Source organism: Pocillopora damicornis, chromosome 8 (genome assembly GCF_964200805.1).
Source record: "Pocillopora damicornis chromosome 8, jaPocDami1.2, whole genome shotgun sequence".
NCBI lineage: Eukaryota > Metazoa > Cnidaria > Anthozoa > Scleractinia > Pocilloporidae > Pocillopora > Pocillopora damicornis.
This window is the reverse complement of record NC_142677.1, coordinates 8481508-8499935: the sequence shown is the minus strand read 5'-3', so window position 1 is coordinate 8499935 and position 18428 is coordinate 8481508. Positions and strand designations below refer to the sequence as shown.

The window sequence follows — 18428 nt, the reverse complement described above, 5'->3', positions numbered from 1 at the left end:
AACTTTGAGTGCATCTCTCTAAATGCTGAGTTAGGGATTTCACATTTCAACTCCACAGTTATTGTAATAATTCTTAGTTTTCAATAAAAGTTGATAGCTTTGTACGGGAGGCTGCGAAATTGCCTCATTCAGCAAAAGTAGTTTCCTACCTTAGTGCTAATCCACCGAGGAATGGTTCATCAAATATAACTTCATACAGAACATCTGATGAGTTGGGGGCTAATAACACAAAAATACGAGATGGAATTAAACTATAAAGCTTACAAAAAAGTCTTAAAACCGAAAAACCACCAACGAAGCTGCTCCTACCCTCATGGATTCCAATAATAGTTCCCCTTAGTCCAAATGGAACAGCAACATTCAGTTTGACATTGACTACTCGGTCGAATAGCTCGAACGTTGCATCTTTATCAGGAAGAACAGCTCCCTGATGGCCAGATGGCTGCGGGAGAACAATGAGTCATGGAATTAAACTGTCTTTTGAGTAAAAAACACACAAACAAAGAAAACAAAAATTAACAAAACGCAAAAACTTGTCTGGAACAAAAAATATAAAAGAATGCCCCAGCGTTATGAGATTTAAAGATGTTCTCAGTCTAGCTAAGTTCTGATTATATTTTTGACAATATATGCCTAGCCTCAACGTAGACAAAAGGACCGTTTTTGTTTTCAACCATTATTTCCCAATTAAATCATCTTCCAATACCAAAATATTTAACGGTCGAATTTCAATAAAAGAGCTGGTTCGACGTCACTCACCTACAAGTTTTATTTTGCTATGTGTGAACACAGATACTAAATTAAGTAAACAGTGGGAGAGTTTTTTCTTTAAAAGAAAGGTCGGTAGAAAATTCTGCAAATAAGATTACAATCGTTGGGTTCACACTCCGCAAATTCACACTTGAAAGTAAGTCAGCTGGGTTCACACTATGCAATATAACACTCGTAAGTAAATGACTCTCTCTCCATGAAACTTGACTGAAACATGATTCAGTCAGTAATGGAAGACGGTTCAAAAAGGAAATCATATCTCAAAAAGGCCGAGTTATTTTTTTGAAATTAAAGCGCTATCATTGCTAGTAAGGATTTTACGGTATTTCTGTCAAAAATATGGGAATTAGGAGAAAATGGGAATAACACCTTTAAACTGAAAAAGCTCTCAAAGTAGAAGGAAGAAATATGTGCTGTTAGCAAGGCCAATTACACAAAACTGACAAATCTTATTTAAGGAAATGAGCAATGAACTACATCTAAGTTCTTTGTCACTATTGCTCACGTTGATCCTTTGCACTGATTGGAACGACTGAAAATAGTTGAAATCATTTCGCTTCCTGAAATGGAACTGGTTGATTTCACTTCAGTTATCCTGCAACACCTTGTGGCGACATTGTAACTACCGCTAAGAGTTGAAAAGTATCTGAATGAAGTCACTACTTTTAGTGAAACCAACTTTAAGTATCCACAACACAATCGTACGTGAACGTTTCCTTTCGAAAAGAATAGTTAAGGCTTGGCAACTTACTTTAAAGAGGAGGTGAGGCCGCACACGTACTTTAACTGCCTTGGGTTTGTGGTTCAATGCCTTATGATTAAAGAAGAAAACATTGTTGATATCTATAGCAATCTCTAAGTGTTAGAGTACCTGTTCACTAAACGTTTGAGATCAGATAGGGAAACCAAACGTAGGTCATCGCCAGGAGATAATGCTTGTGAAAAATCACGTTATTTAACTTGACAAATTTGGATACAAGTCTAAAGCAAACACCCAAAAGTAAACTTGATGTGCAATCGTTCCATCTTACGTGGCCTTCTCAGTAATTTCTAACAAAGTTATGGTAAATGATCTGCTCCAAGCAGCAGCGTTAACTATGTGATTAGCAATAGGGAATATATCACATAGCTCCTCGGAAGCTTCTTTGAAACAAATATCACCAGAGATGGATAATAAAAAAAGAAACAGGAGAACAATGTAGGAAGATTTTTATAAATCACGTCGGCGGAAATGCCAAACTTGTAAAGTGAAGTACCTCCTTTGGCAGATAGATCATGCAGGAACAGAACAGCCATCACCCTTGGGATAATGGGATAAGGCCGTTGCTCTAATTATTCCAAACTATGGATGTGAAAAATGGATTGCCGATGTCATGCCAGGAATTTCTACCATTTTCCTGCTACTTCTATCTGTGTCAGAAAACTATGCCTAAGTAGGACAATTTATCAGTCACTAAGGTCAACGGTCATTCTTGCTTACACAGTACTACATCATCTTGACATTAGTGTCACTTCAGTTTTAATCCAATTTTAGATGAGGAAATGAAACGAGTAGCACTGCAATGGAACCTAAAGTTTAATAATGACACCATGCCAAAAAAAGTTGTTCAGCCGACTACCTGAGAACCTTCGTTGACTGGAGATAAGCTATGATTAAACGCTCGCCAATAAGACCAAAGGCCTGTGTATAACTCTTTCAATGCTGATTTCACAATTATATCTATACCTTGGTACTCAGCACCGCCTGTTCTATCGCTTCTACAACTGGATCATCTAAACTGATACTGCCACATTTCACAGGCTCTAGTTGGAGAGAAGGTATTGTTTTCAGCCAGTCGTGAACCTCTGATAGCAGTTCAGACCTGCAAAATCGTAAACTTCAAGTCAATTCTTTCTTGTTTACTTCCAAAATATTTATGCAATACGAAATTAGCAAATACCAACTGTTACATTACACCACTGCAAGCAATGCATTGCCTTATTGCTAAATAACTTACCGAATTGTGCAAAAACAAAGCAAAGTTAAATTGATAATTTATGGAAAGCTATCGTAAAATATCGCTGACCCCTTTAAAAGTTATCGCTTGCACTAAGCTAAATATCGTTTTAAAACAGAAAAATAGAGCGGTACTTAGCAATATATTGCTTTCTTTCCGCGACATATTGCTGCGGCTTAGCGGTATCAAAGAATTGGTTCATGCTTAGCGTGAGTTTATCAAGTTATCGATGCACGCACATGCACTCAAGAAACTAGAGTTGCTCTCGGGCGGGCCTCGAGCAACTCTTACGCTCCCCTCGTGCTCTCTAAACTCCCCACGTGGATCCAAAATTATATATACATGTACACACGCTAAGCATGGACCAGTTCTTTATTACCCCGTACAGTTATTGCAGCCACTGAGGAATCCTTCGTTTGTACTTAGTGAGATATAAAAACAGTTTTTTTTGGTACATCATTTCGTTTAAGTAACAAATCGCTGTCGCATGGCCATTATCACACGACAAACATTTCGCCACTCATTTCGAACCTTTCCTGGATCGTGTGAGCATTTAAAATTACTTGTCCGTTATCTAATTTATAAATTCTTGAACTCGATCTTTTCAACAAAGGCTGTTTTAAAGCGAAATAACCTACATCAGTTGCAGCAAGAAAATTTGACTGATATCTCTTCATCTGCACAGCTTTCTGTGAATTCCTTACTAGTGTCGCGATGTCCTCTACTCTGCTACAAAAACAATTCTTCGAGCTAACTCATGTTATGGCTTTGTAAGGAAGCCATTAATTCTTTTGTTGATTTACTTATCACATGATGCTTAAAAACTCTTTCTTTATTGTAATGAAACACTGTTCTACGGCAATTCCAGCTATTGAAATCTTGGCTATATGCATTTTCCATCGTTCTGCCAAACATGACGTCAATTTCCGCAGCTGTTTTTTGTTCTACTCGTACTGAATTAACTCTCTTCTAAATTGTAAAGCTTACCCCTTTTCATCAACTTCTAAGTCTTTTGCAAAACACCGATCGTTCGATGACATCTTAGCCAAAGTTTCAAAAAGATGTGGAAACCTAACAAAAAGAAATCAGTCGGCAATGCACCAGCAACAACAAAGGGAGTAGTACGAATGTAATAAAGGATATATTGCACTAAACGCATAACCTGTGGGGTGATCAAAACAGGGTTGGTTTTATAGATCCATCGTCATCGAGGATGAGTAATTGATTAGTATGCTAAGTCTACAAACAATGCATGGATCTGAAGATTAAGATCAATGATTGTAATTGTAAAACGAGTGCAAATGCCTTCAACGACTGGCAAGTGCCACTTTTTGTACTTGATACAGAGATGTGACTCAACTTCTTTTGCATACATAGGAGCAGAATGTTAGTCACTTTAAGTCTTGTTTGACGCTTAATAAATAAGGGAGGGTATTCTTCTGTTTTGTACCAGAGTCAAAAGACGCTGCCTTTATATCGCCATAAAGTTTGTTTGGCCTTTGATCGATCGTTCAAAGTAATCACTCTGATTTCAAATTTCCTCTTTAGCCATGCTGGGTAGAGTGGGCAACCTTTGGAGAGACCTTTTCTGTAACTCACACTTGGTACCTTTGGGCACCAACACAGCACATCAGTTTCCAAAACAATTGCTACTATACCAAAATCAATATGAAGTGCTATTAAACAAAATAAAGGTATACAGGGAAGATAATGAAATATCAGAAGAATAATGAACCTACTTGTGTAAATACCCAGAAATTATTTTCAGAGCTGCGGGAGAGAAAGTCCATTCTCCCCCTTCTGTTCTCCTGGCAAATCCAAGAGCCTAGAAAGGAAAATAAAACAAATGTAAGCTATTATCTGAGAGGGGAATATGACAAAATGCTGTAGGAGTCCATGTGCTGGAAAAGCACCGAACCTGGAAAGAGCAATAGAACTCATGGTTCACACCGCATGCTTGAGTAGGGTAAGCCAGATGGCCTAAGATCAGACTTGACTCTTTCCTCTACTGAAAGCTACTGATAGAAAAAAGAATTGCTCAACTAAAAGAATTCTTATGATCTCACCAAGACAATGTACACTTGGCAGCGTATCAAAAAGCTTAAGTAAAAAGCTCGTGCGACTTTTAAGTAACATAATCCAACAGTAAAGAGTTCACCTTTCAAATTTCATCTTCACATTTGTCTCTCCTTTTGAAACTTTACAAGGCGACTGGATTAGACAAAATCTCGGCGAAATTGTTATGAGAATGCCCAGGTTTAATTGCTAAATCTCTTTCTTTAATAATGTACAAAATTTCTGGTAAACGAAATGACCTCACAAATTATCAACCCATGTCGATAATCCACATCTTGGCCAAATTATTTGAACGCGTCGTTTATGACCAGCAATATCTCTATCTCACTGACAATCACATTCTTCTTTACGGCTTCCAATCTGGTTTTCATTCATAACATGACACCGTAACTGCTTTACTGGAGGCTATTGACAGTTGGGCAATGAACATTGATCGTGGTTGCGTCTCTGCTGTAGTTGTATTGGCCTTAAAAAAAGGCTTTTGGCACTATAAACCACAAGACAATTAAAACTGCCCTTGTTGGAATTACCTCTCTATTCTGTTTACTGAATTTCATGTTGAGTCCAATATCAACCTTTGTAGTCCCACCAGAAGAACTTGAGGGCAAAAAAGAAAAAAGAACACGTTGTGAAGTGCAACATTAATAAGTGATCCACGCTGAGGTACATTCAATAGCTTCAGTCAAAGGTATACTACAAGTGGGGTAACTTCGTACTTCTAATCTCTTGCTTTTAAAGGTTTTTAGTTGGTAACCAGTTATATAATTCATCCCTTTCACCTTCCGATTCACACTTTACATAACCACAAATCAGCTTACTGTAATTTGCCTACGAAACGAGACGAAATGAGAATCTGTAATTTGCGAAATGAATTAAATCCTCTTTTTGGGCAATATGGAAATCTCTGTAGTGTACTTACGAAATCTTCAATGCACTGGAGAAGAAATCAATACGTCGGTTATGTGAAAAATTTCGTCATGTTGCTATAAAATGCAAAACTGTAATTTGAAAAACTACCTGGCACTGAAGCTGAGCTATTTATAAAGAATCATCACTGTTCGTAGTTGATGAATAATTCGAATGCGTGACATGACACCTTCCACGACCAGAAAATTTTGCTTGACCAAAGGAGTGTGCAAGCTGTTTCTAATGAAAATATCATGCCTAGCGGGAAAATGAAACAATCAATGCTAAGAAAAATGGAGAAAGGAAAAAGGAATGGCCAATATTTCTATATCGGAATTTACAAATTTTGACTTCATTTTGCAAATTAAAGATTTCCATTTGATTTCGTTTCTTATCGCAAATTACAGTCAGCCCTCAAAACCAACATACGAGGAAATGGAGTGATGGAAGGTAATGACGATAACGATGACAAAAAAAAAAGCTGTCAGATCTAGGCTGGAGAAATAGCAACCATGTTCCTGTTTTTGTTGTATGACTTAAACTTATAACTTAAAACATTGCAGTCATTAAAAAAAAGTGTCCTGACGTGGTTATTTACCTTTTGCTGGACTCCTTTTCAATCAGAAAGCTCCCGCTTATTCTTAAAAGCAAGTTTGTAGTAATACCAAGCTTTTTAGCAGCCACATGTGCTGGCAAGTAATTTACCGATAGAGCCTAAAAACAAAAGATGTAGAACAGAAATGTCAAATTTGCCGGCAACATGTGATATTACTACACATTTACATCCTACCAAAACTGGATTATTCAGTGCTTTATTGATGGCCATCATACATTTATTTTTATTTCTCTCTTATGTCTAAGATGTTAACACACCCAAAGGGGGTTCCCTGTGTTCTCACTTGTCTCCACCAACATCCACTGTAGACCATGTCATTTTGATGTGTCTTTTCTCTTTTTTCCTTTTCCTTTTCCTTTTAGTGATATCACACCTTAACACTGGTTTTTCAATCATCGAGAAAAAGTTACTTTTTCTGTGCATTTCTTTTGTCTCAGCTAGTGAAGACTTTTGTTTTTGCCCTTAAGCATTTCCTAGTCTCATAGGTTTTTTGGCATCATCTCACCATGATTCATTAGCTGGCTCAGCTTGAAAAACCCAAGAGAATAGTGGGTGCTTGTAGGCAAAGGCCTAAACAGGCCTAAACAGGCTTAAACAAAACAAATTTTAAGATCATCAGCAACTGTCGTAAAACCTATGTTAGTTTTTGTGATCATAAAAAATAAAATAAGTGTTAAAATGATGTTAGTTTTAATCGGATGTGGTGGCGACGACCAAAAATTACTCTACCTGTGTTCAGCCACTGTTTATTTTTCTAGACCTTAGCATTAAGGTGTGTTAGTGTAACTATTTTTGCAATTCTTGCAGGTGTTCAAATGATTATTTCTTTCGGTGATCACGAGGGCTGCAGCTGTTCATGAGCAATGCGATGTAAGTCCCCGCATCCGCTAGGTTTCTGAGTTTTTATCAAATTGACTTCCAGGACAGTCAAAATTTTAGCGCAATAGAAGATACTTTTCGAAAACTTAGTTTACTCTTTAGAATTTTTATTCTGCAGCAAGAAGTAAATCTTATAGGAAATAGTTTCCAATAGCAGATATACAGGTAGTTGGTTTTTTTTAAAGCATACTCCTTCTCAGAGAAATCCTACCTTATATTTATCAATCACAGAATGTAAGTCAGGTTGAGGTGGCACATGAAGCTGTACTCTGACGCGAGACTGTTTCACATCAATTTCTATCACTTCACCAGAGGAGCCATAGTATGGGGATGCTAACATGAAACACTGGCTGCCAATGGGGAAAAGTTCCTCAATCGTGTGTATCTTATCATCCTCATGGGACTCATGAACATGGATATCCTATAGAACAAGGAAAAAAAGTTCCATAGAAGTTGAACAACGAACAGAAATTTCTTTTCCCTAATTTCCTTTTACTAAAACCCCAAAGAATTATCATAACAAATGAAAATTTGATGGATAACACTGCCAGTATAAAGTGGAGTTAAATTTTGAAAACATCTAAGAAGTTCACTTGACAAGTAGATGGAAATGAAGGCTCAACTAGAAATAAAAAAAAGCATAATCTTCAGAAAATAATAGTAAATCAATTAAAAGCTGCCATACTTTCACAGTCAACTGGTAAGGGTAAGAGACTGGCATAGGTGACCATTCCTTTTCCATGGTAACAAGACCTTTGGCTCCACATACATATCTAGAATAATTGGAAATCTTCCCAATTAGGATTTTCTTGATTCAAGATTTCAAAGAGAATCTAGATAATACTCAAAGAAGAAAAGAGACATCATAGAGTACTACGATTCAAAAGTAACTTCCCCAAAGCTTAAAAACAAAATAACAATACAGCGTTACACAAATTTGAACTAAAAGTATATCATGTTAAAAAAAACTTTGATATAAAAATATATCATTATAAATTGAAAGTTGTCAGACAAACTTTAAGGAAGCAACAACTACTCCCGCGAAATATTATTTTGATCACCATGCCGAAGAATCTTAAATGGTTGGGGTTAGGATAAGGGAAGCTTGGTCCATGTTAAAGGCTTATTTTGAACCTTTGCATGAAGGGAGTGAAAAGCAGAAGTACGTTAAAATGAAGGGTATATTGTTCAGCAAATAATGGTTGAATGATCAAATTCGCATTTTTTCTGTTGCAGGAAAGTATTCAGTTAGGGATTACCACATTGAGTGGAATACAAACTCCCACAGCAATAGCATTTGCGTGAGAGAGAGTACACGGAAATGCCTGCGACTAACTTCAATACACTCATTTGTGTGTACACTGTAGACTATTGCACACATGTAATTTTTGTACAACACGCAAGTTTCCACATGCTCTGAAGCGCGTGTAATTCACTCGTTGACACGATTGGTGGGTGATGCAATTCATAACATGCTGTACACCCACGATAATCTGTCACACTTTTTGAAAGCCAGAGAATAAACACTACAAGTGGCTCAATCGTATCACATGGCTTCATACATACATTGTACTGTAGCTCACTTTTGCTAAGTGCCTGTCCTAGTCAAAGCCTTAGTCTTGCAGATTTTATTTTTTTGCCATTACTTTAATTGCAGTTAGCCAGTGAAGATCAATCTGCCTCTTGTTCTCTCGTCTATAGGTTATATCCTATCCAATACACATGTAAGTTGTCGTAATGATTATGATGATCTCTATTACCTGACTTATGTATGGAGGAGAAAACATTCCTCTAGCAGATGTCTCACGTCCAACATTTTGCACTATTTTGCATAATTTGTACTTAATTCCTGAAGAATCAAATTCCCAATAACTCAATTTTGTTCAATTTCTCATGAGGGCTTGAGTCATCCTTTTGGCCTTCAGACCTATTTAGGACATTAAATCTCATGCCTAAACCTGGATAAGAAAAAAGTTCAGACCTCTTTCCTTTGATAGGGCAAGCTTCAATTATAATCTTTGTTTCTCCAAGTTCTATTCCTCTTCTTTCTAATTGACTGAAAAATAAGATTGATGAACAATCAGCCTCCCCTAAGGCAACATAATAAATAGCCTATTACAATGGTCCTGAACTATTGAGCAAATGTGCATATACCTAGGTAAGTGTAACATTTGAAAGGAAAATAATTTGTAAACTAAAATAATACCACTAATATTTTCACTGACTATTCTTTTGCAGACTTGATTTGATGATTCCAGCTCTTAACCTCCAACTCTGTCAAGTCCTGGTATAATACTTCCTTATCAGAATTGTGAGAATTTTTCTTTTCGTGGAAATATCTAGGAAAAATCATGAAGAATGATATCAACAAGGCCAGCATTTATGGTATTCTTGAAGTTTGAATGCACAGGGTACCAGGAGGGTGTTGCTTGCCAAGTCATAATTAACACCAAAACCCTGTGGGGTAAATTATGTTATTTAATACATGTACCTTTTAATGCCATCACAAACACCAACTACAAGAGCTTCCACCATGTGAGGCCAGCCCACATAGCAAGTTTTACCAAGAAAGTCCTCAGCTATTCTTAATGACAAAACCTAAAGGTAGAAGAATGTAATTTAGTGATAATTGTAAGACTATGCACGGGGAAGTTATTCAGACATAATTCCTTATTGCAATTTGTCTAAAACATTCCCCACAATCCCATATATACCATGGAAATAAAAAGATTGTATGCCAACAAAAAAATAACCTACTTTACAAATGTGACAACTTTTACACATATTCTAGTTCATATATTGAGATAATTACATTCTATTCTGTTGTTAACACCTTTCCTCTCAGACAATCTACACATCTGATTACTACTACAAGTTAAGACTCTTTAACACGATAGTTACTTCAATCTGTGTACCTTTTCTTGGGGTTCCATGATATTTAAAATCATACTGTGACTCTTGCTGTGCATCTGAAAAACCTTTACACCTGCCTTCTTGAGTTGTGCCTTCAAAAGCGAATTCTTATCAGCCACATGTTTTGTTTACATGTACATAAAAAGCACAACTTTTTCAACTGCCCACTTCCCTGAAACTATTCAATTTTGAGACTATTTAAATTCTATTCAATTCTGTTTGTTGTTGCAAGATTATAAACAGTAGAGACATACAATTTGAAATGCAGTTTTAAGACATCAAAAAGGTTTTGGGATGCAGTACTGATACAGATTCCAATAGGGCAAAGAGAAAACAGCCAGCCAAGTAATCTCTAGCCAAAGCCCTCTGGCTGAACTGCTATCAGTTTAATACATACTAATAATATTATATTATAATTCTATGGATGCACATGTTTGCATGTTTCTTATCTCACCTTGTGTGGAACATGATACAAAGTGGGAAATCCAGGATAATACACATCAAGTTTAACCCCTTCACAGAGACCTGAAGCATTAAGAAGTGGGCAGGAAAGTTAATATACAAAGAGAGATGGAGTAAGGATGGAAAATTCAGTTGCCAAAGATAGACAATTTATATAACAGTTGCCAAAATTAAATTATATCAAAATCCTCCTTCTGTATAGCATGTAAAACTGATATGCAGCTCTATTTTAGCGCAAACAAACCCCTTCCCTTCCCCCAGAAGCCTATTCTGGTTAAGATAACCAGCACATCACCATAGGCCATGGTGCCTTGCAAGGTGATATGTAACAGTTGACCTCATCACCTGAAGAGGACCATGCAGCACAGTGGTAATCCACCTTGGAAGTGACTACACTTGCATTGTGAAAAAACTAATAACATTTTATCACCGGGGTATTCTGTACAATGAATTATAACAAATTTTGTTTTTGATATGATAATTATTTTCAACCTCAAAAACTACAGAACATTTCAAGTTTGGTTTGAAGAGAACTGTACATATTTTAACAACATAATGTTTCAATAAAAGTAGAAGGTCAATAGGTTCTATGTCTAGTAATATTTAAAGTATGTCTTCACTGGTTTACTTATCTAGCTTGGGTGATAATTTAAGTAAAAAAGCTGTTGAATGTAGCTGTAACAGAAAACTTATGGAGATTCTATTCTTTATGGTAAGTGTGCTTAGTGGAAAGGATTTACCAGGTGAAGCCAGCAAATTCTTCATACCAATACTTGCTTCACCAACATACGTATGAGTGAAAGCTGAAATTGAGTTGATGCTAAAACCTTCTAAAGCTTGAAAATGTCTATAGAAAGGTTTATAAATAATATAAGACTTTAAAATACAATCATTACTACTACAAATTGTCAAAATACTTCTCTGCAAAACTAGAACTTTCAACCATGAAAATTAAGAAAAATCAGTCAGATAATGTAGTTTGCATTTAGTGGCTTCACTTGAGTTAAAATAACTTTGGATATAGGAAATTTTACCTTGCTGCATGTGTTTCACTGCAACATGGAAGACATCTTTATCAAGCACTTCACACCTGCATGTTAAATGTGGTAAAAAATAAATGTGCCAGTTTTACCTACAGAATTGCACTGACTTGTAATGTAATTCATTGCAAGAGTGGCTCCTCTGGTTTGATCTATTTACAGCAAATCATTAAACAGGGCAAACTCCAGCAAGTACCTCATAATTTATCAGACTAAGTTTTTTTCATTGTTATTTATGGCTCAGGCATGAAGTATGAGGGCCATAAATCTAAGCTGAAAAAATGAGGTTCTACAACTTCCAGTATAGATCAAGAAGACAAGGTTAGTGAGATATTCACTTTATCTCCCGACTCAAATAGAAGGGGAAGATTTAAATTTGACAAACTTTCCACTTTAGGGGGCCCTACAGTGAAATTGATCAATCATATCACATGCGTTAACTGAGAGATAAAATAAAGCGAGATATCCTACACATACACAGCCTAAATGAATGTATAGCTGTAATAACATGCCTTGCAGGCATTCTCTTTATGAAGTAAAAAAAGCTTTTGCCTACCTACTTTTGCCTATACATGTACTATTTTAATTTATGGGGAGAAAAGGTGAGAAAATAATATTACGATGACTCAACATCATTTAGGGCTCTGAAAAAGAACACCCCCAAAATCAGTTCCACCAGTTGAACATATTGCCAGTACACTGAGAAGAATCTCTTACATTACATGTATGAGGATTATTTGGAAAACTGGGAAGCAAGAACTAAAATGTACAAAAAAGAAAAAGGCACTGCTAATGTCACGCAATCAAACATGGCAGCAAACTCGACTCCTTTTCAATATCTGTTTCCGAATTTTAGGCTACATTCTTAATTCCCATTTATTCCCATTCCCATTTAAAGATAATTTTTGACAATTTATGACAATTTGTTCCCCAGTGAACGTTTCCTTAAAAACCAGCCTGTAAGTTTGTCTTCAAACAAAAATAAAGACACATAGAGCTGACACTGAAAAGATTGGAAATGAAAAGATTAATAATTAGAAAGATTAATATCTGAAAGGATTCCTATATCTGGATAACTGTGGAACTTGCTTCCACATTGAAAGTTTGGAATTCTTTAGTAAATGAAGCTGTTTTTTCAAAGTCCTTGAAAAGGAAGATTATTTCAAAAGCTTTGGGAGTTTAACAGCTAAAATTTATTGCTCTCAGAAATTACACCCAAAAGCAAAAACGTTTTAGACTAATAAAATTCTCAGCTCTAGCTGCATAGAAAATAGCCTAAGCAGTAACTTTCAACAGAAATAATGAAAGAAATTGATAATTGCTCACATGATCTTCCTCAAGGAGCACAGGATGTTGGTTACAATGCAGTTCCTATCCTCTTTCTCTTATTCTCTTTTTGTCATCAAGTGCAATATCTCAGCTGTACAAGCTAACATTTCTAGTTTTTGCAGATGCCACTGAAAGAAGCACTATTGTCCAAGACTCTTTAGGAATAGCTTCCAATGTCTCATGGGTACCATGTAATAACTGTTACAGCACCATGTAAATCTACAGTTGTGTTTTCTGTCAGCTGTGTCAGCTCTGTTCGTGTTCATTCATTTATTTTTCTGGTGTAACTTTGGCAGTTACTTTGTTTCTAATGCCCAATAGTATACTGACTTGTCGTCTGTTATACTTATAACTATAAGGTCACTTGAATTTTTTTAGGTCATTTTCACTTTTTTCGTAAGCCTTGAAGACCACATGTTTTAACTTGTTTCTATCCTGTTATTTTATTCAACATTTTAATACCATACTTTTCATTTTTAATATCTTTAACTATTCAGTGATGTGAGCTCCCTGGATAAATAATATTAATATTGTTATCATAGATGAAAAGAATTGGCTCCTAGAGGGCTAGAAAGCTAATATTTAAACAAAAACTGTGAAACAATGTAAGTGTTACCTTGCATGACAACAGGAAATATCAGAAAATTTTCTGGGCATCAAAGAATGGTAAACAAATGTTAGGCTTGAATCATATGTGTAGAGAAGGCAAAGACCATGCTTGTTGCGTGAAACTTCCTCCTTAGTTAATCTTGAATGCAAAGGTGCCATAGCATCTAGAAGCCTTTCCTGTTAATAGTAATGGGATTTCTAATAGTTAGCCTTCATGGAATGAAAAAAAAACTGTGAAAACAAAGACACATCAGCATTTTGTATCTGTGCATACACAACAGAATCTTCTGAGAGCATCTTTACAACTAGGATAAGACTTGGCATCAAAACTACATAAAGCACTCACTATCAAGTAACTAATACTACAATTTTATAGTATAAATTACAGTGTTATAAAAGGACTTCCAGCCCTGAGAAAAGCTGCAGCAACATGTGGAAAAATATGGTATTTTTTCTCATGTGTTTGATATTGCCAATCAGTTGCTGACATGTCACTCATCTTTCACGCCACTTGGTCAAGTGATGAATGAACAACAAAACCTTCACCATTCTCAATCCAAGATTGTTTGTTGGAATATTTTTGGATTATGGCTGCTAAAACGCTGAAAAATCCATATTGCTTACAGACAGTGACAATCAAACTTTCCTAGAAGGGGAAGAAAACCAATATACGAAAAAGAAATGGAAAGTTACATATTCAGTGGCTTTGGTAATGGCATTTCTTGTGGCTGAGAAAGAAAATTGACAACTGAAACATTTGCCACAGGCCTATTTTAGCCATGTACCTGAAAGATTTCTCCTGTCAGTAAGGTCCAATTCAATAACTGAGAATTTCGTATATTGAAAATTACGCCTACTGTTTTATCAGTAAAGGCGCTTTTTCTTGTCAGTTAAGGGCTATTTTTCTATAAGATAAACAAAATAATACATGGTTGCTTATAGATATGAAATTTCTCTTCTCGTGTTCAACACAACATCTCAATCATTTGCTAGGCTCACCCGTGAGCTATTGAGTTAAACACTTGAAGAGAAATTCTATATCTATGTGCACCCATGTATTGTTCTCTACAAAATGGATAATATCAAAATGTAACTGGCTAAATAGTAAATTTAAAGTAAATACAGTTGTAGCAAAAGAGTGCAGAGCACTAGCCTCACACCTGTGGCCACCATCTTGATTAAATTAACTCACAATTACCTAAAGTTTTGAAGAAAATCTTTGTCCCTTAAACAGAAATTTGTTGCTGAACTAATTTTGTTGTTGCAGTTACACAATTCAAACTGAATTAAATTCATGCCCTGATACAAGCAAAAAAATTCTCTATAAAGGACAAAGATTAATTTTTCAAAAAAATTGTCATGCAAGGCAAATTGGTGAGGTAACTTGTAACCTTGCAAGATGTTGCAGTGACTTGTTTAAGAAGCAGCTCACACAGAGCAACTAGTCACAAAGACCTGTCTTGTTACTTTGTGCATTCCAACCTTGCTACTCATACTGACCTCATCAATGAAAGGAATGAGCACCACAGCTTCCCATTCTTGCTGTTTACCATTCAAATCAGTCTTGAAATTTACAGGATAATAATCAATAATATCGGACTGTTCCATGATCATCAAGTTCTGTGGAAAATGATAATAGATTTTGTTTTGAGGTTGGAATTTTTTCCCCTCTACATGTAACTACAACCCATGCTCTCAATGGTTAAATGAGTTTACATAACATCTAATAATGTAAAATTTACGTCATCAAGCACTGTTACCCAGATCAAAGCATGATTGAAAGTGGTGCAAAGGTGGCTTGAAGGTGATGTAGTATATTTTATAACTGCAGTATTTTGCACTCAATTCAATTAAATACATGTAATTAATTAATGCATTTTTTATTTATTTTCATATTGCATCCTCTATTGTCTTGTGGTACTAAATCACTTAAAGATAGGTCCCTTGAGAAACAGTTCATTTTGTTTCCTTAGTATCTCAACATCCCTCAGATCTGCGAACATTGACATTCCCAATAAACAAAACACAACACATTCCATTACAACAAATCCTTTAGTGCTTAATGGCTTGCAAATCATTAAGTTGAATCATGATTTTTGGAACACTCTGTTTTTCAAAACTCCTGCTACCTTTGGACCTCACTTTTCCCCCCTTGGATTTGCTGTTGCAAGAAACTGATGTTGTTCCAATATTACACTATATTTTGCCTTCTTGAGTCTTTGAAACTCTCAGTACTTCAAACCAAAGCTCCTTCCCAACAAAAATTGAAATTCCATTTCTCCAACTTTGAATGGTCTAGAACCAAGAGAACAAAATACACAAACACTTCTATCCTCAGCCTTCATTAACTTAATATATTTTGATTTTGCCAGGAACTAGTTGTAACATTTTGGTAAAGTTTTTGTTTGCTCAAACTGCAAGGTAGTGGGTATGTTTGGGTATCACAGTACAGGTAGACAAAATTTATCCAAAATCATTTCTTCAATAGTTAAAAACTGAAAACACTTTGAAGAAAAAATGGAAAAACACGTTTTGCATTTTTAAGATGTGGATGAAAAAGACTATTTTTAAATATCATTAACCACTCACAACATATTGATGAGATCCTGTCACCAAAAATCCAAATTCTCAACCAGTTGTCATGTAAAGAACACTAAGTCTATTATTTTATTCCAGCTAAAGAGACTTCCATGCCATCTTCTCTTGAACATATCAATTTAGAAATATCTTTCACTCTCAATGAATTGCCAATGTTAATTCAAAGTTTTGTAAGAAAAGGTGAACTCACAAAGCCATCTTCATAGCTGATGAAATATGCAGATAAGATTATTGAAGGAATTGATGCCTCACCACAGTCGCCAAAAAAGACAAGTTTCAGGTTTGAAAGAAACACAAGAAGACAATATTGGTGGTGAACAACCTTGCCTGGTAGTTGCACTTTGTGTGTGTTAAAAATTACCTACATATCCACAAACAAAGGTTGATATATTCTTACCTGGAAAGGCTTTGGGAGTAGCTGCCTGCTAGCAGCTGGTAACACAGCCAGTAGTTGTTCAAAGGGGAGAAAAGGAGTTCTCAGTTCAAACTTGATTTCTAGGCTGCTAAAATGTCTTATGTCTGACATGTATGGAGCATAATGGAAAGGAAAAAACCTAAAAAAAGAGCCAAAGATTGATTCCTTAGTATATATTGTTACTAAGTTTTTCTACCAAAGACAGCAGGAAGTGGATGGGTAGCAAGTAACTTGCTTAATTTATTGATTTGTCAGTCAGCCAAGTTAGCAGGATACTAAATTGCACTTAGCAGTGGACATCGCAAGGTGGCTCCACTTATCTAGTGTCTATACATGCAAAAATTGTGAAAAAAGTTTGGTGTACATCACTCCCAAATAAACCAATTTCAGCAGGTTCAAATCCCTATCAAAACAGGGGGGAGGTGGCTTCAACAAAATGTTTTCACATTCTGCAAGCTAAGACTATTTTCACAGACTTTCTTCACACAATTTTCTACAAGAATAGGCCATCTTACAGTTGTGCACTTAGTTGCCAAGCCTTTGATTTGGAGTGAGGCTGAAGGTGACCTTGTTGTGATAGAGACCAGTATCTAGTTAACATGATAACAAAGTAATTTACATTTGAAAAGCAGCAAGGTTTGTATCATAACAAGGTCACCCTTGGCCTCACTCCTATTCAAAGGCTTGGCAACCAAGCACACAACTGTAAAATGGACTATTTCAAAACAAAATTGAAAAAAAAATTGTTTGATCATTATAATCATCATACCAACTCCATGATGGTACTCCATTGAAATAATATGAAAGAATCCACTGAATTCCTGTCACATACTGGTAGGTTAGCTCCGCAAGGACATCTCTGTAAAATTAAATTAGTCTGAATTAAGTTGTGCAAAAAGTCAATAACACGCATATGGCCACTGGTCTATTTTAGCATTCTAAGGGTGAAGGGTGAGTGTTAGACAGATGCTGCTTCATAAATGAACATATACAAGTCTTTTTTAACTATCACCATTCACAATCCATCAAATATTTTTGCATTCATGCAATTGCTCTAAATGCATAATATGACCTAATATCCCCGAAACAAAACATGTGATATTCCCCACGTTTTAAACCATTCATGAGCCATGATTAGTCTTCAGTTCCTTTAAAATCTAATGCAAGATGAAAGAGGTTTTTGCAGTTGTTATAGAGGAGACATGTTTGTTTGTACTCAAAGTCGTAATGGAGAACACTGAAAATTCCACATATTATGTGGTAAGGTGCTCAGGAACATTTTTTCCCTGTCTGTTGCAAAAATAGTATTTTGAAGGATACTAAACACAAAAGCCTCCATTTGGCACAAAAATATACTCATGTATTTGTCCTTATTTCTATACTTTTACTAAATGATAAATGTATATATTGTGTGAGGGCCAGAAGTTTTTTAGCCTTTTGGCTGATAAGTGCTACCCTCTTTAAATTTGTTCAAGTGGGGTAACTAAACACAAAAGCCTCCATTTGGCACAAAAATATACTCATGTATTTGTCCTTATTTCTATATTTTTACTAAATGATAAATGTATATATTGTGTAAGGGCCAGAAGTTTATTAGCCTTTTGGCTGATAAGTGCTACCCTCTTTAAATTTGTTCAAGTGGGGTAACTAGATAAAATGGTCCAACTAGCTTAACCCAATGGATTACAATAGTCAACTTACCACAAAAGCATTAACCAGTTAAAATGGTCTACCAACACTTCATAAGATGGTCTCACTAAAAAAATGCTCCAACCACTTAAAATGGTCTAAATACTTAAAATAAACCAACTAGTTAA

General features: G+C 35.7%; 1 protein-coding gene across 2 annotated transcripts in view; it reads right to left on the bottom strand.

Moving 5' to 3' along the window:
- LOC113684377 (5'-3' exoribonuclease 1) overlaps positions 1 to 18428 on the bottom strand; it is a 42617-nt gene that overhangs the window by 7239 nt on the left and 16950 nt on the right. For both annotated transcript variants that reach the window (XM_027201742.2, XM_089180745.1), the window contains exons 14-33: positions 17381 to 17470; positions 16594 to 16750; positions 15099 to 15218; positions 13606 to 13775; positions 11655 to 11710; positions 10613 to 10683; positions 10161 to 10250; positions 9737 to 9843; positions 9471 to 9584; positions 9227 to 9301; positions 7931 to 8018; positions 7457 to 7666; positions 6349 to 6464; positions 5375 to 5441; positions 4508 to 4593; positions 3756 to 3839; positions 2498 to 2633; positions 1523 to 1582; positions 310 to 442; positions 150 to 219 (exon numbers count right to left, since the gene is read on the bottom strand). In XM_027201742.2, the coding sequence (XP_027057543.2) occupies positions 150 to 219; positions 310 to 442; positions 1523 to 1582; positions 2498 to 2633; positions 3756 to 3839; positions 4508 to 4593; positions 5375 to 5441; positions 6349 to 6464; positions 7457 to 7666; positions 7931 to 8018; positions 9227 to 9301; positions 9471 to 9584; positions 9737 to 9843; positions 10161 to 10250; positions 10613 to 10683; positions 11655 to 11710; positions 13606 to 13775; positions 15099 to 15218; positions 16594 to 16750; positions 17381 to 17470 (2100 nt within the window). The remainder of the gene's footprint in view (positions 1 to 149; positions 220 to 309; positions 443 to 1522; positions 1583 to 2497; positions 2634 to 3755; positions 3840 to 4507; positions 4594 to 5374; positions 5442 to 6348; positions 6465 to 7456; positions 7667 to 7930; positions 8019 to 9226; positions 9302 to 9470; positions 9585 to 9736; positions 9844 to 10160; positions 10251 to 10612; positions 10684 to 11654; positions 11711 to 13605; positions 13776 to 15098; positions 15219 to 16593; positions 16751 to 17380; positions 17471 to 18428) is intronic.